This window comes from Cololabis saira, chromosome 18 (genome assembly GCF_033807715.1).
Source record: "Cololabis saira isolate AMF1-May2022 chromosome 18, fColSai1.1, whole genome shotgun sequence".
Lineage (NCBI taxonomy): Eukaryota > Metazoa > Chordata > Actinopteri > Beloniformes > Belonidae > Cololabis > Cololabis saira.
The window spans coordinates 18,734,403-18,760,986 of record NC_084604.1 but is presented as its reverse complement, the minus strand read 5'-3'; the positions used below and the strand labels follow the sequence as shown (position 1 = coordinate 18,760,986).

Here is a 26,584-nt window from a genome sequence, read left to right as displayed (position 1 = left end):
CGTGAAACTAAAGCTTTTGTTCATGCAAAACGTGGACACATATTTTTAAAATTGATGTTAATATACCCTGTCCTTGATCTATTTGTTGCTGTGCAATGGCCATTGCTTTTTCCGTGTTGCAATTACAACTATTCCGATCAAATCCTTTTCTTGAGCCTTTGCAGTGTCTTTTCATTGTTCGTATGCGCCGCATTTGACAGTTTCATGGGTTGGGCAGACACAGCTTATGTGACACACGTGACGGGGCTCGGAGAGGCTTCATAAGTGAAGACGCGGAGAAACAAACTGTGGAGACGCTGAAGGAGCAGAAGCAGCAACCTGTATCCACGGAGAAGGAGCGCACTTCCACAGGAGAACAGGAGAACAGAGAAAAACTTTCACTTATAGGACATTTGAAAGAAAATATACTCCTCATAAAAGTGATTTGGCTCTAATCTACCACGTCGGTTGTTTTTCCTTAAATGTAAAATTTGTGTCGGTTGGATGATGCGCTTCTGAATTGGATTTACGCGCGGCGATAAAGGGCGATTCCGCGCTCTGGAAACATTATGTAAGGTAAAAATTAAGCATTTCTTTCTTAAATCTATAAACAGGTTTAAAATTAATGTTTTAATACTTTGCGTTGTTGTCAGAGCAGTAAAATAGCTTGTTCTATTTGTTTTTTGGTTTATGTGATTTTGTGCGCAGAATTAGATCTACATCCGCACGGTTATCAGACTTTTCATACACCCTCATTGTTCCTCTATGTTCCACTCTCTCCATTATAACATGTATTGTTTATACAACATACGGTCCGTTCTAAGTGCTGTAGTGAATTATATTTGATTGGTTTTGAGGCTATTATGTTGTATTATCTGCTTAACTTTTTATTTTAATTTTTATAAATCTCAGAGAGAAAAGCAGAAGACATTTTGCCCTCATTTTTCCTCCTTTATGTTAAATTGAGGGTTTGCTCTTTTTCAAAAGTAAAAACCTAATTTGGAAAACGTTTGTCATGTGCAGAACTGCTGATTATTACCGAATCTAAGTACATTGGCTTTTAAAAACACAATGTGCTTCATGGTTTATCATAAATGCAATGAATGTGCAGGGAAATAGGTCTGAATTAGAAATGCAGTTTATTTCTTTCAGATATTGAAGTAACATTAAAATTGTGGGAAGCTTACCCCTGTTAATGGAATTTCTGTAACTGAGGTGTGGACTCAAAAACTGCATTGCTGCACGCATACCAAATCATATTACATGCACAAGATTCTGCTCAAGGTTTTAAAGCTTTTCAGAAATGTATCTGAAATGTTTGTTATCAATTTGTAGGTTGTCCTGGCATCTTAGACTGCAGTAATAACTTCAGACGCAGCCATGAAATCTGTGCTGGATGGGGTGGCGGACACCACCTTCCGGACTATTACATCTGGTCTGCAGTATCTGGGATCCAATGATGCCAACTACGACGACGCCATCAATGATGGAGACTTTAAGGGCAGCTTCTCCATGCAGAAGCCCTTATCTGCTTTCCGCAGCAACTCCTTCCCCAACAAAGTCCCTCCAGAGGAAGAGCTCATCTTCAAGGGCATTCCTATCTTCCCCACCAATGCCACAGACTTGTTCGGCAACAGGAGCACGTTCAGAGATGAGACTAACACCATACAATGTGGGGAGAACTTTATGGACATGGAGTGTTTCATGATCCTAACTCCCAGCCAGCAGCTGGCTGTGGCCGTGATGTCTCTGACTCTGGGGACCTTCACGGTGCTGGAGAACCTGGCGGTGCTCTGCGTCATCTTTCAGTCCCGCACCCTGCGCTGTCGGCCATCTTACCACTTCATTGGCAGCCTCGCCGTGGCTGACCTGCTGGGCAGCGTCATCTTTGTCTACAGCTTTTTGGACTTCCATGTTTTCCACAGGAAGGACAGCCCCAACGTTTTTCTCTTCAAGCTGGGTGGAGTCACAGCGTCATTCACGGCATCAGTCGGGAGCCTTTTCCTCACTGCTATCGACCGCTACATCTCCATCCACAAGCCTCTTGCCTACAGGCGCATCGTGACTCGGACCAAGGCGGTCATAGCCTTCTGTATGATGTGGACCATTTCCATCGTCATTGCAGTGCTACCTCTGCTGGGCTGGAACTGTAAACGCCTCAATTCTATTTGCTCAGACATATTCCCCCTCATCGATGAGAACTACCTGATGTTCTGGATTGGTGTGACCAGCGTGCTGGTCCTGTTCATCATCTACGCCTACATATACATCCTGTGGAAAGCACACCACCATGCTGTGCGCATGATGAACCGTGCCTCTCAGAAGAGCCTTGTCGTCTACACAGCAGATGGGACTAAAGTGCAGACCACTCGCCCTGAGCAAACACGCATGGACATCCGTCTGGCCAAGACCCTGGTGCTTATCCTGGTGGTGCTGGTCATCTGCTGGGGCCCAGTGCTCGCCATCATGGTCTACGACCTTTTCTGGAGGATGGACGATGACATCAAGACGGTGTTTGCATTCAGCACCATGCTCTGCCTGCTTAACTCCACCGTCAACCCCATCATCTACGCCTTGAGGAGCAAGGATCTGAGGCACGCCTTCCTCAGCTCCTGCACCGCCTGCAGGAGCACTGCCCAGCAGTTGGACAATAGCCTCGAGTCAGACTGCCAGAACAGAAATACCAACATTTCTGCCAACAGGGCTGCAGAGAGCTGCGTGAAGACCACTGTGAAAATAGCCAAAGTAACAATGTCGGTGTCAACTGAAACGTCAGCCGAAGCTGTCTAATTGGCCGTCACGGTGAAAAATGTGTAAATGTTCTCCTCCCCAAACGTCATTACACGCACACACACAAAAAAAGCAAAGATTAGCCATTGGAGACAAAATCCTCTCCTGAACGTGTTGATTCACATCCTCACATAGACACTTTAGTGGTTCCATGATCTTATGTTTGTGTATAAGTACATAGTGTGCCAAAGTGCCAAATGATTTTGCAAACTCATGAAAAAAAAGGACTCGATATTGGAGAGGATCATAAAAGACTATCATAAGTCTGCTGTTTGCCATAGACTTCATGATACTCAATTAGCGAAGGCATATTATATTTTTGTACTGTGAATTCAGGTTTTGAAATCAATATATCTTCATTTACGGGATAAGGGGCTACTGACATTTTTAAGTAGAGACGTTTTACATTGTCATTTAGAATTTAACATGTGTCTTGCGCCATAAGTATAACAAATCATTGCGCCATGACCTTCTGCAGTCTTTATGTTGCATATGAACATTTCTGAGTAGATGGAAAAATGATGTCATGAAACATGTAACTTTTGTGTGTTTTCTGACAACACTCAGTGAGTGGCAAATGTGTGAATAGTTTTTTTTAAAGAAATGGCGGATCGAGAAGACCAAGAAAACAAAAAGTGGAAAAAATGAACTGGTTAGACAGAGTTGATGGACTCACAGGTTTTTGGTTTGTAAAAACTGAAAAAACATTTACTTTGGCAGAGTGGTGTTTCTCGCTGACGAGCGGTTACTTCTGCTGGGTAACATCTTTATTCTGTCGTATACTTAACAACTGTACAGTGTTTTCTTGCAAAGTGTTTGTATCGAGTCAATCAACCATACAGCCAAGACAACTTTAGCACCAGGCTAAGACGGATCAAACCTGAATATGGATGCAGTGTGCTGGTCACTACTGCAGGAGGCTACAGTGGTCTCAGACTACAGCTGCTTTCATCAGAGGTGTGATTTTACTGGATTCAGCCTTGTGTGTGTGCGTGTGTGTGTGTGTGTGTGTGTGTGTGTGTGTGTGTGTGTGTGTGTGTGTGATACCTTGTGACTCTGTAATCTCTTTCCAACCCCAAAGCCTTTGGATCATTGCAGTGGCTTGTTTCAGTGCTATACTATTGTATCAGTACATTATTTGAAAAAAAAAGGAACCCATGCGCAGGGCTAGTGCAGTACTTTTGGCGTAACATTGAATGAAAATATGTTTGCTGGTAATTTTTACTGCTCATAACAAACAAAAAACAAAGCTCTTTTCAACAGCTGGTACCTTTAATGGAGGTTTGTGTGTACAAATTATGTGTGAGCGGAGAAATGAGCTAAAACAAGTTGAGAGGATGTGATTTTTTCCAATAGGTGATGTAGTACTTTAAATCTAGAAATCTTATGGCACAAATGCTCTATAGACATTTATCTTGATGTGAAGTTATGCAGACAGCCGTTTATCAGTATGCTTCGCTGCCTGTTGTAGTTTTAAGTATTGAAGATCAAAATGTCAATTGTCAAGTGGCTTCTGTGCATTGGTGGCATAATGAGGAATTATGACATAAAAATCCCAATCAGTCAAGTGTTTTTAGTATTGTTGTTTTCAACATTTGAATAAAGTTGCAGTTGGTGTCATTTTTGCCTGCATTTCTTTGGTTGGTTTATTGATGGTGGCAAACTTGAGGACACAACACGTTTAGGGCAAAAAGGGCACGTGATACTCCCAGGTGAAGCCAAACCTCGGGCTGAAGGTCCTACGAAGCCATCAGTGATGTTTCAATGCCCCCTTGTGGTACAAAAAAGAATTACAACAGCAGCCACCTTTTTTGTGGACAAACTCCTGCATGGTTTCTACTTGTCAGTCACCAACATAAAAATGACAAATAAACATCGACTACAACAGCCTCATCTTTTGCTTACTCATATTCAAATTGTTTTTAATTTTATTTTGCACAATTCATGTATAAAGCTAGGAACAACTTACCATCTCACTTACAGGAAATGTTTTATGACAGTGAGGGGAGGTATACTAAAGGGGTTCTCTAAATTTTAAGACTTGCAGAACACGAACAACAATGAAACGATTTTCTATATCAGTCAGTGGAGTTAAACTATGGAACAGAATGGATTCAGAATTAAAACAATGTCCAAACATTAACCAGTTTAAAAACAAATATAAAAACATGATTTTCACGAGGTACAAAGAGGAAGGGGTTTAGCGGCTTTTAGGGGCCTGCAGATAACACCATGGGTGAATGGGTAAATTTGTTTATATTTATGTACAGAAATGGGAAGCTAATTATATGTGTATGTATGCATGTGTATATATAGGTATATATATGTATGTATATATATGTAGGTATGTATGGGTTTATATATATGTGTGTGTGTGTGTGTGTGTGTGTGTGTGTGTGTGTGTGTGTGTGTGTGTGTGTGTGTGTGTGTGTGTGTGTGTGTGTGTGTGTGTGTGTGTGTGTGTGTGTGTGTGTGTGTGTGTGTGTGTGTAAGTAGATATATACATGGATATAGAGCAGATGCATTTAATAGAGACAGTATAGTGTATATAAGTATATTTATATAAATATTTATATGGCCATGTGTGTACAAATATATAGAAATATTCAACTATGTGTGTGTATGTATGTATGTATAGGTATGTGTGTGAGTATAATTATAATAATAATATAATATAATAGTAATATATAATAATAATAATAATAATAATAATAATAATAATAATAATAATAATAATAATAATAATAATAATAATAATAATAATAATAATAATAATATATTTTACATGTACAAAAATAAAATAAATCAAATCAAATCAAAAAAATGTCAATGCCACTTCTCAGCACGGCTGGGTGTACACTTGAAAACAAACCACAAATAAATACATAAATGACTAATTGAAGAGGGTGTAGACTATAAGCTGTCAATTCAGCTGTCACACACAGAAAATAAAACCAAGCATCTTGTAAAGTGCATTCAAATAACCAGAAACTTCAAAATTCAAGTTCATAATTGTAATAAGAGTTTCTTTGTTTTATATAGTGACAAAGCTGCATACATTTTCTTTACTTTTCAAAAACCAAACAATCAAATTAGAAAATATTTGATAACTTGTTAATTTAGTACATTCCAGAGAGTGTCACTCAGATTTTGTTATTATTTAGCTGTACACTGGAATTTTTTTTTCTTTTAGTTTAGTTTAGTTTATTTCGGTCATGACATCACAAAAATCACAAAAATAAAAATGACAACAAGAAAACACTGAAAATACACTGTTCAAAGAAACATTACAAAAAAGTTTCCAATATACAAATAACATCTAGACCGAAAAAGGTGTAGGCTGAAGCAAAGCTTATTCATTGCCTACCCTCAAAAGGATTCCTGGAAGCATTAATTCCACAAAAGTGTACACGTCACAATATGTTTGATTTGGTTGAGGTAGTGGCAGAGATAGGTGGGGTATGTCTCAACCTTTTGATGTGTGTGCATATAAACTATTCAGGGAGACATCATCAAATCGGGAGTCTGTTGAGCTTTTTCAGCTACAATAAGCTTTGAAAATGAGAACTCAAGTCTAACTCTGTAAGGGTTTCTGTTTATTACTCATATTTCTTTGTAACATAATTTCTCTCTTAAAACCTTCAAGTAGTACACAGAAATATAGTACAACAATTATAGAGACCCATTCGGACACCAAATGTTTTTTTTTTAATTTCAATTTAATCAATACTATTTTTTTTCTTACCAGGTACAAGCTCTTTATTTAGGATCATGGCTCTGAAGTCAGTACTTCATAGATTGTTACACAAAACTCCTATTGAGAAATAACATTGAACAGTGTTACAATCTCTCCCCCCTTTTAGATGTATGATACTTAAAGGTAAGCTCCATGTTTAGGTTTTTATTCTGTATAATTTTATCTTGTATTATCTTATGTCTTATATGTAAAATAGGTACGTTTCATGGTGAATTCTTTCACTTCATATCTAACATTTGTTTTTAGTTTTGGCTTTAGAGCACATAGCCTAAAATATATACAGGAATTATTCTTTATAAATGTAAAGTATCTTTCATAAAGTATACGTTTTTTTATCCAATATTTTAATATGAAAAAGAAACTTAGTCGAGGATTGGGTGGTTTTGTTAGCAGACCAAAACAAATTCAAAAAGAGAAGCATTTTTCTAAGTCTTCGGGTAATGTAGTTTTTAAATGAATGAAAACAATACACAGCAATGCACAGCGAAACTACAAATACCAGTTAAGACTACCCTTTCTGCGCATGCGCAACACCCATCAGATAACAGCGAACATAAGGGAAGTTAATCAGGAGTAATGCAGTTCAAGTCTCGGACTTATTTGGTAAAATCAGCCATCATCCGATTCCATATTGCGTTTATTCGAACTTATTTTCCCTATATCATTTATTGATATAGTATTCGACGTATCCTTGGTAAGATTTATCCGCAGAAGACGATAAGAGAGGACGAAAGTGAGTATCGTTCTTCAGCCGGCACCGCTAACCCTCGTTAGCCTCTTAGCAACACGGGGCCCAAAGGGAGCGACTTCTCTCGCCACCCAGCAACACAAAGGTTTCCATTTGCGCACATTTTGGGAGAAACTAAAGCTCAATGGCTTGCGGGGCTACTCTGAAGAGGACTCTGGATTTCGACCCGCTGCTGAGCCAGGCCTCCCCGAAGAGGAGGAGGTGTGCGCCGGTGCTGTCGCCGGTCAGCTCCCCGCAGAAGTACCTGAGACTGGAGCCGTCGCCCTTCGGACAGGTGTCGTCCCGGCTCAGCACAGGTACAGACCCCTGACCCATCACCCATCACCCCTGACCAGCACCCACCACCCCTGACTTAACACCCATTACCCATCATCCATCACCCACCACCCATCACCCCTGACCTAGCACCCATCACCCACCACCCATCACCCAGCACCCCTGACTTAGCACCCACCACCCATCACCCATCACCCCTGACTTAGCACCCACCACCCATCACCCATCACCCCTGACTTGGCACCCATCACCCATCACCCCTGACTTAGCACCCATCACCCAGCACCCCTGACTTAGCACCCATCACCCATCACCCCTGACTTAGCACCCATCACCCCTGACTTAGTACCCATCACCCATCACCCCTGACTTAGCACCCATCACCCCTGACTTAGCACCCATCACCCACCACCCATCACCCAGCACCCCTGACTTAGCACCCATCACCCAGCACCCCTGACTTAGCACCCATCACCCCTGACTTAGCACCCATCACCCATCACCCACCACCCCTGACTTAGCACCCATAGCCCACCACCCATTTTTTTATTTTTTTATTTCACCTTTATTTAACCAGATAAAAGACCCATTGAGATCAAGACCTCTTTTACAAGGCTGACCTGGCCCAGGAAGGCAGCAGCACACGTCCACAAATAACACACAAATAACAGCAATCACACAATAAACATTAAAGTGAGAGTGCAAACTGTTTTAGCAAATACAAGTGCAATAGTGGTGACTTCAGTAACATGTAGAAAACAACAACTTCTCTTAAATTAAATACTTACCTGCTGGACTCTACTGCCCTTATTTTTAACAGCTTGTGCTTTTTATTATTTTACTTTTCTTATCATCTCATTCATAATTTTATACAATCTTATTTGTTATTTACTGTCTAATTATGTCTTGCCGCTTTTAATGTCAATGTAAAGCACTTTGAATTACCTTGTGTTGAATTGTGCTATATAAATAAACTTGCCTTGCCTTCAGTAACATGTAGAAAACAACAACTTCAGTAATAATTTAAAATGTAAAAACACAGGCACATGTAGTTTAAAAACTCAGGCACAGCCGAAAGGATTCCCGTTTTTTTTTTTTTTTTTGAAAAGAGCGAAAGGCTTCAAGTGAAATAAGTTCAGGCATTTGCACCCACCACAGGCTGAGCTGTGGGACTATGTCCGTATGTACAGGGACATGTGTGCAAAAGAAAAACTGGAAACACTTATCTATTGTTGTGTTTTCATCATCAACTTTATTTGTGCAGACTTCAAGGTCCATTAAAAAACATACAGACACATAAAACACTTAAGAGAACATAAATACATAAAAACAGCTACAACAAGAGACAGTATTCATACCAGTGTCTCCAGAACGGAGACTGATATCTTGTTGCACTGAGCCCGGGGTTAGCCAGCAGTTTGATAATAGAGTTTTGAGACTCATCCAAACGACTCATAAAACTGTACATCAAGTTTCTCAGGAGTGCATGAAAAGAATGAATTCCCATGTTACAGAACAATTCACTTGCACTGTTCCTCTGTGGTTTTCTCATTAAAATTCTCATACAATCATTATATGCAACCTGTGTTTTCTTATGGAGGCTATATTTATCAATATGACATATCACTAGGGTTGCCAACTCCCTGAAAATAAATAAGGGACACCTCAACCCGATTGCCTTCACCCTTCCTGGCGTGGTGAATATTTTTAGCCCCTTTTTTTTGAGTGAAACAATTTTTTAACTATTTGACTCGAACCTGAATTGAATTAGATGCATATTTTTGAATGCCATGAACATGTGGAAAACAAATTATTAACCAGCAATTCACTTTAATACAAAATGAACTGAATAAAATAAGTATCTTCCAATGTAAAGTTGCAACTTTACATTGGAAGAATAAATCTTAAATTGTACAGTAACTATCCCTCAAAAAAATCTACATTCACTTATGTTTTGATGGAAATATTTTGATGGTTGCGTAGGATCTTTCTTGTGGGAATATTCAAATAGTGATGGAATTGGGAGTTAAGAAGAAAAAAGCTTCAAATATTGATGCAAAAAGGAGGTTCACGGTCTGTGGGGTACCTGAATTGAATTAGACACATATTTTTGAATGCCATGAACACATGGAAAACAAATTATTATCCACTTTTATACAAAATGAACTGAGTAAAATAGGTATCTTTCTTAAACAGAAACCTGTCCTGCTTAACTTAAAATTGTATAAATTCATATAAAACAATAGAAAGCAAGCAGAAGAACATTCATTCTGTAATAGTGCACATTTTTAGTGCAATAACAAAAGTGCAAAAGGAAAGTCTGTAGAAAACTTATAAACATAATTGTGCCTCAAAGGCCATGACTGTAGCTACAGTTGTAGTAACACAGAAAAAAATAACTTATGAACTCAACAGCTCAATGCCATTTTCCATTGGCATTTTATGACTATTTTTTGACTCTCAAAGTAATACAGGACAAAGTGCTTCCCTTTTCAGCTCAATACGAGACGCGTACTTTAGTTTATAAATACGGGACGCTTCCGTTTTTCAAGGGACGGTTGGCAACCCCACATCACCGTCCTGTTATAGATCCACCTCATTTTGTGAGGTAATAGTAGTGACTACGGCATTCGTTTTAGGTTTCATTAGGGATCCATGGTGGTAATAGGACACTTTTTAAGGTCACTAGATTGATGGACTGTCGTATGACGATGATCTTGCTTAAATCTAAAAATATATAATATCATCTTACCTGGATTCATCACTAAAGCCACATACCTGGATTAACTCAGAATATTACTTCCTTCTGTCCACAGATTTATTTCAAGGGAGCAGTATAATGAGAGAAAATGTTTTGCTGTCTGTTTCAGAGCAAATTCTACACAATATAAAACAGGAGTACAAGCGTCTGCAGAAACGTCGACATCTGGATAGCGCTTTCCAGCAGGCAGACGGCTGCTGTCCTCTGGATGTGCACAACGTTCAGAGTGGAGCTCCGCTTCCAGGTTGGTTGCATGTTGTAATAATCACATTTACTACTATGACGTACAATACATTAACTCCCCACTGAATCTGTTGGATAATATTGACAAATCCCACGTTTTTAGAACAAGAATCATTGTGGCCCTGGAGCTGGTTATAATACACGCTTACAGAATGACATTGCTTTCTTTTTGGCCATTTTCACTTGCAGGATGTTTTGATTTTACACCACGAGTGATTACTAGAATTTCAAAAGCCCATCATGGATAAAAGCAGCAACTCCAGGGAATCCCCATTATTTTGGCAAAGTAATGAAAAGGAAGAGAAAATGAAAAGCATTTCACTTTTGTTTATTCTGGTGCGTTTCCAATAAAATATGGTGGCTTGACATTCACTGTCGGTTTAGCAAGTGTTGCATGCAATTCTTTGGATGTGTTTTTCAGTAGAGATTAAAATGGCCTTTTTAATGAATTTGTATTTATATTTCAGTTGACAGAGAGCAAAAATTTCTTCTTCAAACTTAAAATCTGCCCTGGCCCATCACTTGCTTTTCACACGTTCACAGCATGATGCTTGATCAGTTTTCATATGTTCTCCCAAAATTTCTTGGCATCAAATTAGGAAGAAAGCCCAGCGATATTGAGAACTTGGATGTTTGTCGCCTCAAGTTGCATGTTGGGACAGGAGTGTCCTCTTGTGAGGAGGATTATCTAGCCCTGTAAGAACCTGTTTTGCACTGCAAAGGAACAAGATAAAAACCATAGGTCCATATGTTGGGCTGGATTACTGACCGTGATGCACCGCCTCTGCTCAGACGCCAGCACACTGATAAATATGTTTTTGGACTAAACAGCAACACTTTACTAGAGTTTTATAATTAGAATTAAGCAAACCTTTGTGCTGAAATCTGAGTTGCTGTTCTCTCTTTGGTTCAGTTAGTAAATTAAGCCTTTCATAACACTTCCAAGAACATTCAGGCTTGTGTTCATTTATTGATATAGTTGTAAATAGGGTTGTCCCGATCGGGATTTTTTAACTCCCGATCACTTGAGTTTGAGTATCTGCCAATCTCGATTTTTCCCGATCCGATCACTTTTTTTTGGCTCCCGATACATTTCCGATACTTTTTCCGGATCAGATACATTTTGGCAATGAATTAAGAAAAAAAAAAGGACTAAAACTAAATTATCCCAAGTTTCTTTTATTGTCCATTGGAGAACAACATTGACATATATTTCAACAAAGCTTATCAGCACTGGTGCCACAAAATGTAAAAACATGAAATTGTAAACTAAAACAAAAGGTGCAGAATAGTGCAATAACAAAAATAAATAAATTTAACTGACATCCAGTCAAACTCACAAACACAAGAAAAAAAGCTTTTTGGCTTAACCTTAGTGCAACATTCTGAATGGCATGAAATGAATAGCAGCAGCTTAATGCAACATGAACATATAAAATTTCACAATTCAAACATGTAAACCATGTTAGTTTCACTTCTTCTTCACTTCTAGCCGCCGACCGGAAGTGACGTTAAATGCAACGATATATAAAACGATTTAATATATATTAAAAACAATAATAACTAGGTATATCCCGATACTTTTTTGGCCGATACCGATGTTTTGAAAATACCGTGATCAGGCCCGATCGATCGGGCGGCCGATCGATTGAGACTGACTCTGTCAGGGTGCGTAATTGTGCTCTGCAGTAAGTCATCGGGTATCAATTGTTATATTTAAATATTGTTATCTACACTATTTGCTCCCTATTAGGCACATCCTCAGCCGCCCCATCTCCTACCAGGAAAGAGCAGCCGTTATTTTCCCTCAGGCAGGTTGGGATGATCTGTGAGAGACTACTGAAGGAGCGAGAGGAAAAGATCCGTGAGGAGTATGACGAGATACTGACCACAAAACTTGCTGGTAAGAATATATGCATGTTAAAAGTTATTTAATACTATAGAAATTTAAATTTGTTTGATCCATGTGGAATGATAATTTTTTGGTTTTTTTCTTCACAGAACAATATGATGCATTCGTCAAATTTACACATGACCAACTGATGCGACGGTTTGGAGAGCAGCCTGCTAGTTGTGAGTATATTTAAAATTCCTAGACACTTGTGGTTTCTCTAGAGGTCCGAGTTGTTTACAAACACTACTGTTAGCTGTTAAAATTGAATGGAAGGCGTTTTTGTAGCATGTGCTGATTTCAGTTCATAATCTGTAGATGGCAAGGAGTTTTATTTTCCAGCTTTCAGTTGGTCTGACTGGATTAGTTGGTGATGCATGTGTTGTTTTATGAATGCTTAAAATTCTTAAGTCAATGCGGTGTTTTAATAATAATATAATAAAGTTCAGAATTGTTGAATTTAACCTTTCAGCCTTCAATAGTGAGAATAGATTTATCCTGTTTACTTTATAAAACGCAAAACACTGTTCCACCTCACCCAGACTGGTGTGGCCGCATGAACGGCACAGTATCTACATGTTTTTAGTTTGTCGTATTTAGGACATCAGGGAAGGCTTGTCTCAGAGCAACTGTTCTCTAAACAGCACATCACATTTGTTTTGTGTTTTTTTTTTTTCTTCTTATTTTTCAATTGCTTTCTTAAAGCTGATTTTTATTGTAGGGAAATTTCTCAAAGAAAGATAGTTATTGCTCTGTGTTGTAGAATTCAAAACCGTTTTCAGCTCAAAAATGTCCCGAATGCAGCAAAATAAGACAAACCGAAGAGTTGCCAGTAGAGGGCACACTCTGAAAAGAAATGCACTACCAAGTTTAAAAAAATAGATAATTAACCATCATGATAAGGATTTCTTGAAATGATTTCCTTTATTTTTATTTGGAAGATTTTTTTATTTATTTTTTTTAGCAAGTCTTGAGCTCCAATATTACTGGTTTTGCTTTCGGTTCCGGAGGAAAAATGAAGACGTTTCTTTTCTATTATTGCCACTAAATTAATGAAAGTATTGACCTGTCTGTGGAAAACTTTAAAGCAGTTAACGAGTGATGAAAACTGTGACGGTGTAATACAAACGACCATAATGTGCTGGGATTAGTAAGAATATTGTAGTGCGTTTTATAAAAGCAAATAATTAATTTGCCTCGATAGGAACAGGTCTCAAAAGATCTGTAAACTTAAATAAGTTGTGCTCCTATGAGAGAAGTTGCTCCACTTCTCCCACTGCGTAATCTTTTCTGAAATGTGTAAATATCTTTTCTTCTTTGTCGTCCTACAGATGTTTCCTGAGTCTCCTCTGATTTTGGGGAATACCATTTGCTGCAGATAACTCCAGGGACTAAGTGATTGGACTTTTCTCCTAACTGTGCCGTGTTGCCTCTGTGGACTCGCTGCCTCAAGCATCAGTTTGTGGCATCAGTTGTTGCTCCCATGGTTAGGATGGCTTGCTGCTGCCGTGTCAGAGGACTTTGAGACTCTCAGTGGCCTCTTAACTGCTGTTTATTAGTTTGGCTTTCCTCTAATGCCTTGAGAAAAGGCTGACTGCCATCACACACACTCAGCCTTTAAATGTTACCCTTTTTTTTATGTCCTGATTTGTTTCACAGAAGATGTTAGTTGCGCAGCTTTTCAGTGTGTATTATTTGAAAAAGGGATTGGACTTTGAGTGAATGAAGGCATCTTTCAGACTGGAATCCAGAAAAGTTGTCTTGGCTTTTTTTTTAAATCATTGTATAAACTGTAACAGTGATTATTTTTATTATATTTGTATACACTGTATTTTTTTTTTTTCAGCTTGAGTTTGGTTCTGTGTACCAACATGTTATCTAAGGTTTAAAGGGGCTTTGAATCAAGTAAGAGAATAAAATGTTTTACACAAGTATTTGTTTGGTTTGTTTTCTTTTCCAAAACAAGAAAGCTTTTAAATTAAATCAATCGGCTAAGAGTTGCTTCAAAGAAAAAAAGGTTTTTTCAATCAGCCAAGTTTCCCGTCATTTGTAGAGTTGATAATTGTTAGAGATTTTTTTTTTCTCTTTAAAACACTCGTTTCGTTAAAGCCAAACTAATGGCAACATCTGGGTTGTTTGAAGAAAGGATGATTGAGTTGAGCAAAGAAGATGAGGTATCTTTTTTTTTGTGACAAGGTGGGATCACTAGCACTTAAAGATAGAAGAACTAAATGTGCTAAAGAAGACAAATCAAGTACCATGACGTGGCTGCAGGAGCACAATTTTGGATTAGGCCTCCCTCCACCAATCCTTCCTACGGAGAGATGGATCAATATTAAAGTTCCTGCTGTTGTGGAAAGGAGCGTCTCGTTGTGTTTCCATTACCCCGGATTTAGGCAAAACCCAAATGTCAAAAAAAGAAATCCTGTAATGGAAACTGCTCTAATAAAAACTTCCAGGAGGTGATTTTCAGGCAATTTGATAATCCATTTTATCCAAAAGTGAAATGGAAACACTTGGGTGATTTCCACGTCTCTGGATGTGTCACCGGTCAATCAAAAGTAATCGAAATCTAATACTATTAACACTACTTAATAATTATGCTTTACCTCTGAATAATAATTTACATGATGACATCTGACTATTTTTTCAACAGTGTAGCGGCAGGTGCAATAATTTGTCAAAGACTAAAGCTGTTTTTGTGCATCTTCATGTTGAGATTTTCTTTTTCGTTGTTTTGAAGAGAAGTTTGGCAGGATGAGATTGAAAGAGTTAGAAAATTGAGGTTATTTGAAAAACACCAAACATCAACCTGTGCAACGTTTATCGCAAATTTAGAGAAAGATATTCCGTTTTCTTTGGCGCAAAAGTATAATGCAAACACAACTAGTAAAATAAGTAATTTGTTTTTACCAACAAGGAAGGGTTCTATAATTTCCCCTTGGACATTAATTAAATAATCTTATTTAATTGAATGCAATCATCAAATGAAAGTTAGCTGCAAAACATGAACAAATAAATAAATTAAAAATCCACTGCATCCTTTTGGATTTCTTGATAATGAATTCATCTGAAATGCTTTTCCACTTTCTTTTTTCAAAAATGTAATGTAGTAATGCGAAAAAAAGAGGCCAGATTAGTCAGAGTGCAACCTAAAATTAATCTGATGCTAATTTCTTCCTCCAAGAAAATTAACTTACTTTACTAAAGTAAAAAATAAAAAACAGTTCTCACTGTGATGTAAACACATGCAACCAACGATGCTGATGTATGCTTTTATTTTGGTGGGTCGTTAACTGCTGTGCGTCAGTTGAAGTTATAAACAGTAAAGTTGTCTTCGCTTCGGGAGGAGCCGAGAGTTAAATCGAACAACCCTTTTGTGAACGTCACGTGATCTGAGAGCGAAGCTCCTGATTGGACAAGCTCGGAGGAGGCGTGGCTGTAAACCAGGAAATACAAAACTTCTGCCAATGTGAAAGGGTCGTGTGTGTGGAACATCTCCTAGTTTTATGGGAATTAAAACGTTATATTTTACCTGCATGTCGCGGAATCATGGCTTCCTTCTTCAGGAGAACCATTGCAGCTAAAGTAATGACACGACGAGTGTTTAACAGTGAGATAAAACACGTGTTGCCACTGAGAACACGTCTGAAATCTGAAATTCTCTGTTTTTGTGGTTTGTGGTGCACAGCTTGGCAGGACGCTGCAGCAGCCCGAAGATGTGTTTATACCAGCTCTGACAGCGATTACTGTCTTGAAAAAGCAGTTAAGGCAGTTTGTGTTGAACCTCCCAAAGTCACTGGTCAGTTTTATCTTTATGATGTTCTGAAGATCCTGATCTTGTTCTCCTCAGGCAGGAATCCCCTGACTTCAAACTCTCACTCGGCACCTTACGAGGAAATGGGGTTTTACCATCTCACGGGGACATTCAACAGCAGACGGAACACCTGGCATCTCAGGTCAGATTTACCACCAACAAATCCAGTACTGCAGATCAGTGTGAGACTCTGTACAGATGCAAGATTACCATGAAAGCTCCACAAGTGGAGATTTGTCTCATAATACAAAAACAACAGTAAAATGACACAGCAACAAACACTTAACATTTACACGCAAAACATCTTAGTGGCAAAAAAGGAGGAACAACAAAGCCGTGTACATAAAAGACAGGTCTACAGAGACGTGCCCTCATTCAGAGCCTTAATGGTGTTGGGAATGAATGAGTTTTTAAATATGTTACGGTTAGCCTTTGGTACACAGTACCGTCTACCTGAGGGAAGTAATTTAAACTCGCTGCAGAGTGGGTGAGTAGGATCATTTGCTATCCTAGCAGCTTTTTTCCCCAATCACTTCCTTTATAAATACCACTTAAGTTTCTCTGTGTCTTCCCTATTATTTTTCGAGGCTAGATTCACTATTTTTTGTGTTAAGGTCGACACCTGCCTGTCCTTCACACAGCATACAGACTTTATTTACAAGAAGGCCCAACAGCTCCTCCACCTGTTGAGGAATCTAAGGACATTTAATATCAGCAAAGACATTTTAACTCTGGTTTACCGTTCACTCATTGAATCCATGCTTACATTCAACATTTCATTCTGGTACAACTAACTCACCACCAAACACAAAACCAGACTCTCCCGAATAATAAACTCAGGCCAGCAAAATATGCAGATCACAACACCCCCCCCTGTCTGATCTCTACAACCGCTCTGTGATCAGGAAGACCACTCTGATCACAGAAGACCCCTCTCATCCTCTCATCCTCCACCACTCATTTCAACTACTGCCGTCAGGCAGAAGTTATAATGTTCCACTGGCCCGGAAAAACATTTACAAAAAATCATTAATTCCATCTGCCACAATCATTCTGAACACTATTAAATAGATCATTGCACTTTTAACAAGCACTAGTCATGTCTGTTCTAACTTATTCTAACTTATTCTAACTAACTTATTTTATATTTTATACTTACAGTTTTTTTTTCTTTTTAATGTATTTTTAATGTATTTATTCGTTTTCTATTGTAATGTGTCTTGATGGGAGTGTGTGAATGTGTTTGTGAGCCCTGTCAAAGAGGAATTTCTGTCACCATTGGGACAGAAAATAAAGTATTCTAATCTTCTAATCTTATCTTTAGGATCCCCATTAGCAACAGCATTAGCTATTCTTCCAGAGGATAACTAAATCACCATCATTCTCAGACATAAATACATAGAAATGAAATCAAATAAAACACCATCATAAACAATACCTGCCTGAAATGATCTTATCTTAAAATTCTTGACCACTTTTCACCTTTATTGTGATAGGGTTTACACTACCTGTAATTCTATTCAAACTTCATTCTATTCCTTTCCAAATGTCAAATCATAATTCATTAAATTTTAAAAGATATTGTTTCAACTGAATCTTAAACCAATCTTTGCTGCTTACATGAGAAATATGAACTGGTATAGAGTTCCAGCCAACCATGGCTCTGTAGAAAACTGTTCTCTGTATCAAACCTGTTCTCACCCTCGGTAGTATGAACCTCCTTTCTGATGTGATTGTTGTTCTGTAACCATGGTGAGCTAAATGATAGTATCTGTCATACAGTTGTTTCAGAGATCGTGTCACCAGTATATTCCTCAGAAAATGTAACAAAGTATAAATAGACCTTTGTCTTATAGATAACCATCCTAGATTATTACGCATGCTGGACACCTTAGATCTATAAGGAAATAATAGAGCACAACGTGCCACTTGTAAATTCTTCACATTCTTAACTGAAGTATTTGACCAAACTACAAAACAATAATCCAGTTGCGACAAAACCAAAGCATTCAAAACCTGTCTCCTAACATCTAAAGATAAAAATAATAATCAGTTTCTTTGTACCATGACAGATTATGATCTAAAATTACACCCAACACCTTTGTCTCATAAACCTGTTCAACGGAAATATTATTGACATTCAATGTCGGTATTAGTTCAGGTTTAAATTGATACTTAGAACAAAGCAATATTGATTTTGTTTTGCCAACATTAAGAATTAATTTATTATAACTTATCCATTCAGCTATTACATTTAAATCCTCCTGCAATATGTCATTCAAGTCACCTATTAAAGGAGCAGTAGCAGAAATTGTAGAATCATCCGCATATGTAACAATGTTAGATTTCTTTCAACAAAGGGCAATTCATTAATAAATATAGAGAATAATAATGGTCCTAAACAGCTCCCCTGTGGAACTCCACTCAGTGATGAAGAGCCACCACAAAGTATTGAACATGCAACAGCTACAAAATATCTGTAAAGACACACAAAATGACCACTGAGAGACACAAAAATACATTTGGGTTGTTTAAAGTGGTTTAGATAGGTGAGGAGGAGCTTGTTGGTTTTTTATTGTTTTTTCCATAACCACTTAAAACAAAGTGGATTGAATTTTTTCCAAATTCTTGTCAAATTTTCCAAAATATTAAAGTCACAACAAAACGTGCTCAAAGAAGGCAGATTCTCACACTGCGCCAGCTGATAGTACTACTCTACATATTTAGTGTTTGGAATCATTAATACTTTCATCGTCATAAGTTAAAACCTCAGTTGCTCCCTTATTTTAACAAGATGCTGTATTTTGTTGATGTTAAGCGTTAAACCGTTGCTTGCTCGTGTAAATTAGAGCCGGCATTATTATTATTATTTCGTTTATTTCGGCATGTTTATATAGACACATTTCATCTCCAGAACATTATACATTGCATACTCAGCACATGACGAAAAGGGTACGGGAGAAGCTGACGCTTATCAAAGTCCCGCCCCGTTCTATGTAAGATTCATGATCACATCAACAACAGAATTCAGTAAGATACATAGTTTACCACATAGCAATTTGTCTAATTTCATCCTTCACAGTCCAGATAGCATGTATGTTTGTACACGTGTCCAGTCCACTCATCCTGATCACCGTTCCTGTGATTTACTACTGTGTCCACTGTTCAGTTATTTTTATGTCCAAGTCTCTTTTTGCATGCAATCCACTTTGCAATGGAGGTGCGTGTGTCAATGCAGATTTTGATTAGTCGCTGTTGATCTCAACATGTAATATCTGTGCTGTTTTTCAGCTGAAGGAGGACAGCGTGGTGGAAGGTATCACTACTGGAAAGGCAGTGATCAACTTTAAAGTGAATCGCAAGCTCCTGGCAGAGGTTTGTGGGCGTACACACGCGCACAGCGACGCAGTGGCAGGAAAACCTCGGGACTGCTTTGTGCCATGATGAAAATCTTCCTGTTGTATCTGCTCTAGAAATTGTTGGAGCCATTTGGAAAGGGAGAAGATGACAAGTTTGGGTTAAATAGTGAACTTTTGGACTCTCTGAAGAGAGGAACAACATTAGTTGAGTATAGGTGAGCTTGGTTTTAGATCCCCTCTTTTTTCTTTTTCTTTTTTAAATACATTCATTTTTTACATGCTATTAGAAATATATGTGTTTGAATTTTACAGTTCTCCAAATATTGCCAAAAAATTCCATGCTGGACACTTACGATCTACAATTATTGGTGAGTCTGGGAGCTAATAGCACAAAGCATTTATAGATCAGTATGTATGTGAGCTGCACCAATTCAATTCAATTCAAATCAATTTTATTTGTATAGCATCTAATACAACAGATGTTGTCTCTAGACACCATCAGATAAGCTCTGAGTAATAATCCAGACAGGTCATAATATCAAGGTTTGCTTGTAATTTATGACTCAGCTGTAAATCCAGTCTCACAGGGTCACAGGCTTTGAGGGGGAAATTTTTATTTTATTTATTTATTTATTTATTTTTTTATTTGTTCTTATAATGCTTGTAAGTAATCAAAAAGCAAACTAAGCATTTTGCCTGAACTGTCTCCAGGTAACTTCATTGCTAACCTGAAAGAGACTCTTGGAAACAAAGTTATTCGGATGAACTACCTCGGAGACTGGGGAATGCAGTTTGGTGAGCAAGTTGTACAAAACATGCTGGAGATTTGCTCCGTGAGCGAATATTATAACTCATATTAATTTTCAGGTTTGCTGGGAGCCGGTTTTGGACAGTTTGGAAGTGTGGAAAAATTAAAAGAGAATCCTTTACAACATTTGTTTGAGGTGATTAAGGTTTTTCTCTTGGATTATCATGAGCTCTATCATTATTAGCAGATTTAATGTGTATAGGTCATGAAATGTCCATTGTTTTAGCTTTGTTTTGTCTGTAAGGCTTTTGTCTTGTTTTTTTTTTTCTCCTGTGCAGGTTTATGTTCAAGTAAACAAGGAAGCTGAGCACAACCCGGATGTAAAGCAAGCTGCAAGAGTCTTCTTTAAACAGCTGGAGCAGCATGAGAGCCAGGCTGTGTCGTTATGGCAACAGTTCAGAGAGATCACAGTGAAGGAGTATCGGCATGTTTACAAGGTGCAGCCCGTCAGATGGCTCGGGGACACGCGCAGTAATAACAGTTCTTGGCTGTAAAGCGTGACTGAGTGTGTTTCCAAACCCTTGCAGCGGTTGGGGGTCCACTTTGACGTTTATAGCGGGGAGTCCTTCCACCAAGATCAAGCCCAGGAGGCGGTGCGGCAGCTGCAGAGCCGAGGCCTGTTGAAAACCTCCGAGTATGTAACAGCTGTCAGTCATAAACATGGATGATTGTACAAAATGTAGTGTTCACACCAGAAAGAAGATTACAACAGGGAGCAAAGTTTATTTAGTTAAGTTGACTTTTATTTTAGAGCAATATGAGTAACCTGCATTTATTACTGGGAACATTAATGCAGTACTTAAATTTATTAGAAGTGATAGTTTGACTGCTACTCTGAACGTTAGCTGTCATACGAGTCTACTTTTCTTTTCTTTTCTTTTTTTTTAATAAAAGACAACAAGGCTGAACCAAAAGAGTATTTGATTGGAAGAAATCATGTGAAGCTGCAGATGTTGATTCATAGAGATGACGTGCTTTGTTGTCACTTTGTCTGAGTGTATATAAACAGTGGATGATGCTACTCTGATTCCAGCTAAGGCAAGTTTATATTATATAGCACAATTCAACACAAGGTCATTCAAAGTGCTTTACATTGACATTAAAAGCAGCAAGACATAATTAGACAGTAAATAACAAATAAGATTGAATAAAATTATGAATAAGATGATGAGAAAAGAAGTAAAATAATAAAAAGCACAAGCTGTTAAAAATAAGGGCAGTAGAGTCCAGCAGGTAAGTATTTAATTTAAGCTAAGTGTGATACAGTCTATGATTTTGAAGAAAAATATAGATTTTTACACCCTGTAGTGTGCAATAGCCCTATAAGTATTTTTACTATTAATGTTAAGTCTGAAGTATAAGTTTGAATGAATATGGGGGCAAAGATGTACTTATGTAAGTAGGAACCAACTGCAGAAGAAATGTACAAAAAAAAAACAAAAAAAACAACAACCTACAGCATGTACACACATGAACGATTGAGTGTTTTTTTCTTCTTCTCCTGACAGAAAGGGGACGGGTGTAGTAGATCTCTCCCCTCATGGAGACATGAGCAGCGTCTGTACGCTACTCCGCAGTGACGGCACAAGCCTCTACATCACGAGGTCAGTGTCTACGAGGAGGACTTGACATCTGCACCAGTTAACTGTGGGAGGCTGTTATGTCCACAGGATCAGAGATCCTAGACATGTTCAAGCCTGACTTTCACTGCTGGCCGGCAGCGTCTCAGTGTTGCAGTGATGACTTGTTTTGCATCTTCTGTCTCAGAGATATCGCTGCAGCTATTGACCGCAAGGAGAAGTACTGTTTTGATGAAATGATTTATGTGGTAAGGACTCTCGTGAGCTCTCTATTTGCACAAGAAACAGTTACATTGCAAGTTTTATTGCAGCCTCATCTAAACATTAGAAAGCAGTTTTATATTGTGTATCAGAAAGACAGTCTTGTATTATATGTTTTAATGGAGGAAATAACTGGTTGGTTGGTCAAGAGGGCAGTAGTGATAGTAAGACATCACAAAATAATTGTTGCTTCACATTTATTTCTTGCTTTTTCCTCTAAGACTGTTATATGCAAAACATTTTTTCCACCCCAGACAGACAAAAGTCAAGAGAACCATTTCTCCCAGCTGTTCCAGATCCTGCGTGCTATGGGACATTCCTGGGCTGACGGGTAATAGAAGTTATATCTTCACACCGCAACAATGACAACCTTTATGAAGCTTTTGGAATTTGGTCAGTGGTAGTTTTTAATTAGCCCTTTAATTATATACCGGTACCTTTTTTATTGAGTTTATTTAGTTCATTATAATAGTATAAAATGGAAATGTGCATTTTAATTTATGATATAACTTAAAACCATGACCATTATGGTCAATTACATTTTATTTTTAAACAGGTTCAGGCTTCTCTCAAGTATTAAAAGCAAGAAAACAGTCATACTGGCTCCCCTTTAATCCGTCAAATAAAACCAGTGTACATGTTGTTGGACCAGCAAAGTTTTCCACAAATGTTATCATTCTTAAATAATAACTTCTTTGGCCTTTATCATCCATGTACCTGAGTACTTTTCTGTTATACTGCTGTTGTTTAAGGCGTAACTGTGGGTTGCAGGTGTCGCCACGTCTCCTTCGGTCTGGTTCAGGGGATGAAGACCAGGACGGGTGACGTGGTGTTTCTGGAGGATGTTCTGGACGAAGTTCGGGCGAGGACGCTCCAGAACATGAGCCAGACAAACAGTAAGCACAAGCCGTCCTGTTGATTTAGTACTTTTTCAGCATGTGGCACTTGTAATCCTGCATGGTGTGAATCCTGCTTCTGTGCAGTATGTACGGTAACAATTCAATCCTATCGTAAAGTGAGGTGAACTGTGCCCCAAATCCATGCCCTGATTGCACCAGCCAACTGCACGTCCACCACATCCACAGTGAAATGAAATGCCTAAATTAAATGGATAAGGTGCTCACAGCTGCAAGATTAAAATCCTTCTGGATGGTGATCAGTTTGCTGTCTCGCGTTCTGTTCCTCGGGAAGAGCATTTTGTTTGTCAGCAGTCATTTAAGGTGATTGTTCCTTTGAATGTTGGTGATAAAACACAACCACAAAGGTTAATGTTTACTGAAAGACGTGTCTAGCTTCTCAAATGTAGTTGTCAGGTGGCAAAGACAGTGTTTGTAATCTTCCGTCAGACATTCCTACTTTAATATTCTGTGAATGTATCACATGTATTTCATGAACACCACAGTTCCTACGTGAATATTTGCTGGTCAGGATCCTTGGGGGGTGTGACGTAATTAGACGTTCCTTCATCATAACTGCTGTGGTTGTGATAGCAGACAGTAATGTGGGAATGTGTCGACCAACATGATCTGTTTCATTCTTTAATGATGCACTTAAGCTGCAGCCGTGCGTGTTGTGGGGACAGGGGACTTCAGTTTAGATCCAGAAGTGGCATCAGTGCTCTCTCTTTCCACAGCCACAAAGGAACTGGAGGACGCAGACGACACGGCAGAGAAAGTGGGAATCAGCGCACTAATAGTCCGGGTAAGTTATCACAGATGTGAAAAGCATCTTTGTGTGGTTTGTCTGCAAAACTTAGTTGAAAAAGAGTGTCTTTCCTTTTGTTTCAGGACTTTAAAGGTTCCCTGCATTCAGATTATAAGTTTGACTGGGAGCGGATCCTGCAGTCGCAGGGTGACACCGGCGTCTTCCTGCAGTACACACACGCTCGACTCTGCAGGTGTGCATGCCTTAACTAAAATGATCACGCTGCCGTAGATGTTCCAGGGTGCCATTGTCATTTTTGATATTTTGTGTTTCACTTTTACCTTTTCACTTTAACCCTTGTGCTGTTTTCAGGTCAAAATGACCTAATTCTCCTTCCTTCTTTCCTCCTGCTCTCTCCTCTTTTCTCCCTTCCTTCCTTCCATCCTTCTTTTCTCCTTTCCTTCCTTCTTTCCTCCCTTCCTTCCTTATTTTTTCCCTCCCTTCCTTCCTTCCTTCTTTTCTCCTTTCCTTCCTTCTTTCCTCCCTTCCTTATTTTTTCCCTCCCTTCCTTCCTTCCTTCCTTCCTCCCTTCTTTCCTTCCTTCTTTTCTTCCTTCCTTCCTTCTTTTCTCCCTTCCTCCCTTCCTTCTTTTCTCCCTTCCTTCCTTCCTTCCTTCTTTTCTCTCTTCCCTCCTTCTTTTCTCCCTTCCTTCCTGCTTTTCTTTCTTCCTTCCTTCCTTCCTTCTTTTTTCCCTTCTCCCCTTCTTTCTTTTCTCCCTTCCTTCCTTCTTTTCTTCCTTTCTTCCTTCCTTCTCCCTTCCTTCCTTCCTTCTCCCTTCCTTCCTTCTTTTCTTTCATCCTTCCTTCCTTCTTTCCTCCATCCTTCCCTTCTTCCTTCCTTGACCCGAAGACAGCCCATGGGTTAAAGGTGAATTACTGCTCACAGTAATGCTGAATGTGTGTGGGAGATTGTTCAGGCAGTCGTCGTGTGTTTTGTGGACTTGGAGAAGTGTTTTCAACCAAAGAGACCTAGTCACACTTTTTGAGGGTTTTTGGGGCTCAGCCAGGACGGCCTTTCTCAGCGACTCTGTTCATGACCTTCGCAGACACAGCCAGGTCTCCAAAGTGGTTGCTATGGGATTGCATCTTTTATTTTTTGCAGACGATGTTATCATGTTGGGTTAATTGAACAGAGACCTCCAGCAGGGACAAGCGTGACCTCCAAGGTCTTGTTCACAATGAAATGGAGCAGCTTATTTTGAGTGTCAGTAAGAGTCTGTGTTGGTGGAGAGACGTGAGCTGAAAGGAAAAGTCGTTTATTTACCAGATGTCCTCTGTTGTCAACTATGTGGGAGTGACTGAAAGAGTGGCTGTGAATACAAACAGCTGAAATAAGCATTGCTGACTAGTGGCTGGGATAAGGTGAGAACCAGCAGGTTGCTGACGAGTGGGAGGACTTGCTCTGATTGTGGCCCTCGATGAATCAGTCCCAGATGAAAAGCAGGAAATGGATTGATGGAAATGCTATATTAGAATGACATCACACCCTTGAAGAATGATTTAAAACCCAATGGCCAGCCCCAAACCCAACCAAGAGAATGTGCAACACAGGTAGTCCACACGTGAACTGTAGTGCTGTTTCTGCAGCCTAATGAGGAAGAATGAAGGTCTGGCGGCGGCTACGTTCAACCCCTCCCTTCTGGGTGAGCAGACGAGCATCTCCGTCCTGCAGCACCTCCTTCGGTGAGAAGTTTGTTATTTTCCTCTGCACATTGTTTATGAGAACAAAAGCTTATTTTACAGTCGGCTGGCTTTTCATCATCTTCACAAGATGTGATTGTTTTTAGTTATGAGGAGGTGTTGCATCAGTCGGCCCAGGATCTGGAGCCCAAACACCTGGTGAACTTTTTACTGAAGTTGAGGTAAGAAGCACGGCGTTAGTCTCCAAAGGACTCCCCTAATAACGAGAACCATTTACACGGGTCTGTTTCATTTATTCCATGTCTTGCAGCCACTTCATCGCGTCAGCACACAGAGAGCTGCCCGTGAAAGGAAGCCAACATGACGTTGCACAGGTGAGCAGAAACATTCATCTGTTCCTTTGACATGTAGTAACAGCGCAGCCAACTTCAACTAAATGACATGGAGCTTTTACATAGACAAGTAAAGGGGATTGTCTTTAAAATATGTTTATATACTGTATATAAAATGCCTTTTAATGAGTGTTCTCATTCACTGACTCAACAGGCAAGGTTACGATTATTCAGCGGAGCATGCTCAGTCCTTGCCAACGGGATGAGGATCCTGGGAATCACACCACTTAATAAAATGTGAACTTTTTTCAACCCTTCCTCAGTGCATTTACTTCTGTTGTAGGTGGCTGTAAATACAACACTGTATACTTTCAAGATAAAATGATCTGCCTTTAAATTCAACTCCCATCAATGTAATGAAAAAACAAATTAGTATCTTTTAAAAACACAATATACCAACTATCATGTCAGTCCAGATTTAATAAAAACGTTTAGAACATTAAAAAACAGATCGCAACGGAATAGTGCTATAAAAGATTGGAGACGAAATAAATATAATCAAAAATGCAGTTAGGGTATTTTAATTGTTCTCCAGAATTTCCTCGTTAAACTAATTTTCTGTCAAAGTACCAAATTGA

The 26,584-nt window shown here is 38.9% G+C and overlaps 3 protein-coding genes across 3 annotated transcripts; all 3 read left to right on the top strand.

Annotated features, from left to right (window-relative positions):
* Window positions 1-346: 346 nt before the first annotated feature.
* cnr1 (cannabinoid receptor 1) lies at window positions 347-4,389 on the top strand. Its single transcript, XM_061707157.1, has 2 exons — window positions 347-555; window positions 1,315-4,389. The coding sequence occupies exon 2, from the start codon at window positions 1,360-1,362 to the stop codon at window positions 2,767-2,769; it is 1,410 nt and encodes a 469-aa protein (XP_061563141.1). The 5' UTR covers window positions 347-555; window positions 1,315-1,359; the 3' UTR covers window positions 2,770-4,389.
* A 2,682-nt stretch (window positions 4,390-7,071) lies between these two features.
* On the top strand, window positions 7,072-14,377 carry akirin2 (akirin 2). The gene is made up of 5 exons (XM_061706915.1): window positions 7,072-7,570; window positions 10,421-10,555; window positions 12,308-12,457; window positions 12,556-12,627; window positions 13,777-14,377. The coding sequence occupies exons 1-5, from the start codon at window positions 7,399-7,401 to the stop codon at window positions 13,785-13,787; spliced, it is 540 nt and encodes a 179-aa protein (XP_061562899.1). The 5' UTR covers window positions 7,072-7,398; the 3' UTR covers window positions 13,788-14,377.
* A 1,528-nt stretch (window positions 14,378-15,905) lies between these two features.
* rars2 (arginyl-tRNA synthetase 2, mitochondrial) lies at window positions 15,906-26,263 on the top strand. The gene is made up of 20 exons (XM_061746516.1): window positions 15,906-16,033; window positions 16,137-16,210; window positions 16,299-16,404; window positions 19,554-19,637; window positions 19,736-19,836; window positions 19,934-19,989; window positions 20,333-20,416; window positions 20,489-20,565; window positions 20,708-20,866; window positions 20,957-21,063; window positions 21,938-22,033; window positions 22,197-22,257; window positions 22,525-22,601; window positions 23,042-23,166; window positions 23,904-23,971; window positions 24,058-24,167; window positions 25,561-25,656; window positions 25,761-25,835; window positions 25,925-25,988; window positions 26,161-26,263. The coding sequence occupies exons 1-20, from the start codon at window positions 15,998-16,000 to the stop codon at window positions 26,245-26,247; spliced, it is 1,743 nt and encodes a 580-aa protein (XP_061602500.1). The 5' UTR covers window positions 15,906-15,997; the 3' UTR covers window positions 26,248-26,263.
* Window positions 26,264-26,584: the final 321 nt, after the last annotated feature.

Coding starts and splice junctions, on each gene's coding strand:
- cnr1 (XM_061707157.1), top strand. CDS start 1,360: ATGAAATCTGTGCTGGATGGGGTGGCGGACACCACCTTCCGGACTATT.
- akirin2 (XM_061706915.1), top strand. CDS start 7,399: ATGGCTTGCGGGGCTACTCTGAAGAGGACTCTGGATTTCGACCCGCTG. Junction 7,571..10,420: donor GTCGTCCCGGCTCAGCACAG/GTACAGACCCCT, acceptor TGTCTGTTTCAG/AGCAAATTCTACACAATATA. Junction 10,556..12,307: donor GAGTGGAGCTCCGCTTCCAG/GTTGGTTGCATG, acceptor GCTCCCTATTAG/GCACATCCTCAGCCGCCCCA.
- rars2 (XM_061746516.1), top strand. CDS start 15,998: ATGGCTTCCTTCTTCAGGAGAACCATTGCAGCTAAA. Junction 22,034..22,196: donor ACAAGCCTCTACATCACGAG/GTCAGTGTCTAC, acceptor CTTCTGTCTCAG/AGATATCGCTGCAGCTATTG. Junction 23,972..24,057: donor TCAGCGCACTAATAGTCCGG/GTAAGTTATCAC, acceptor CTTTTGTTTCAG/GACTTTAAAGGTTCCCTGCA.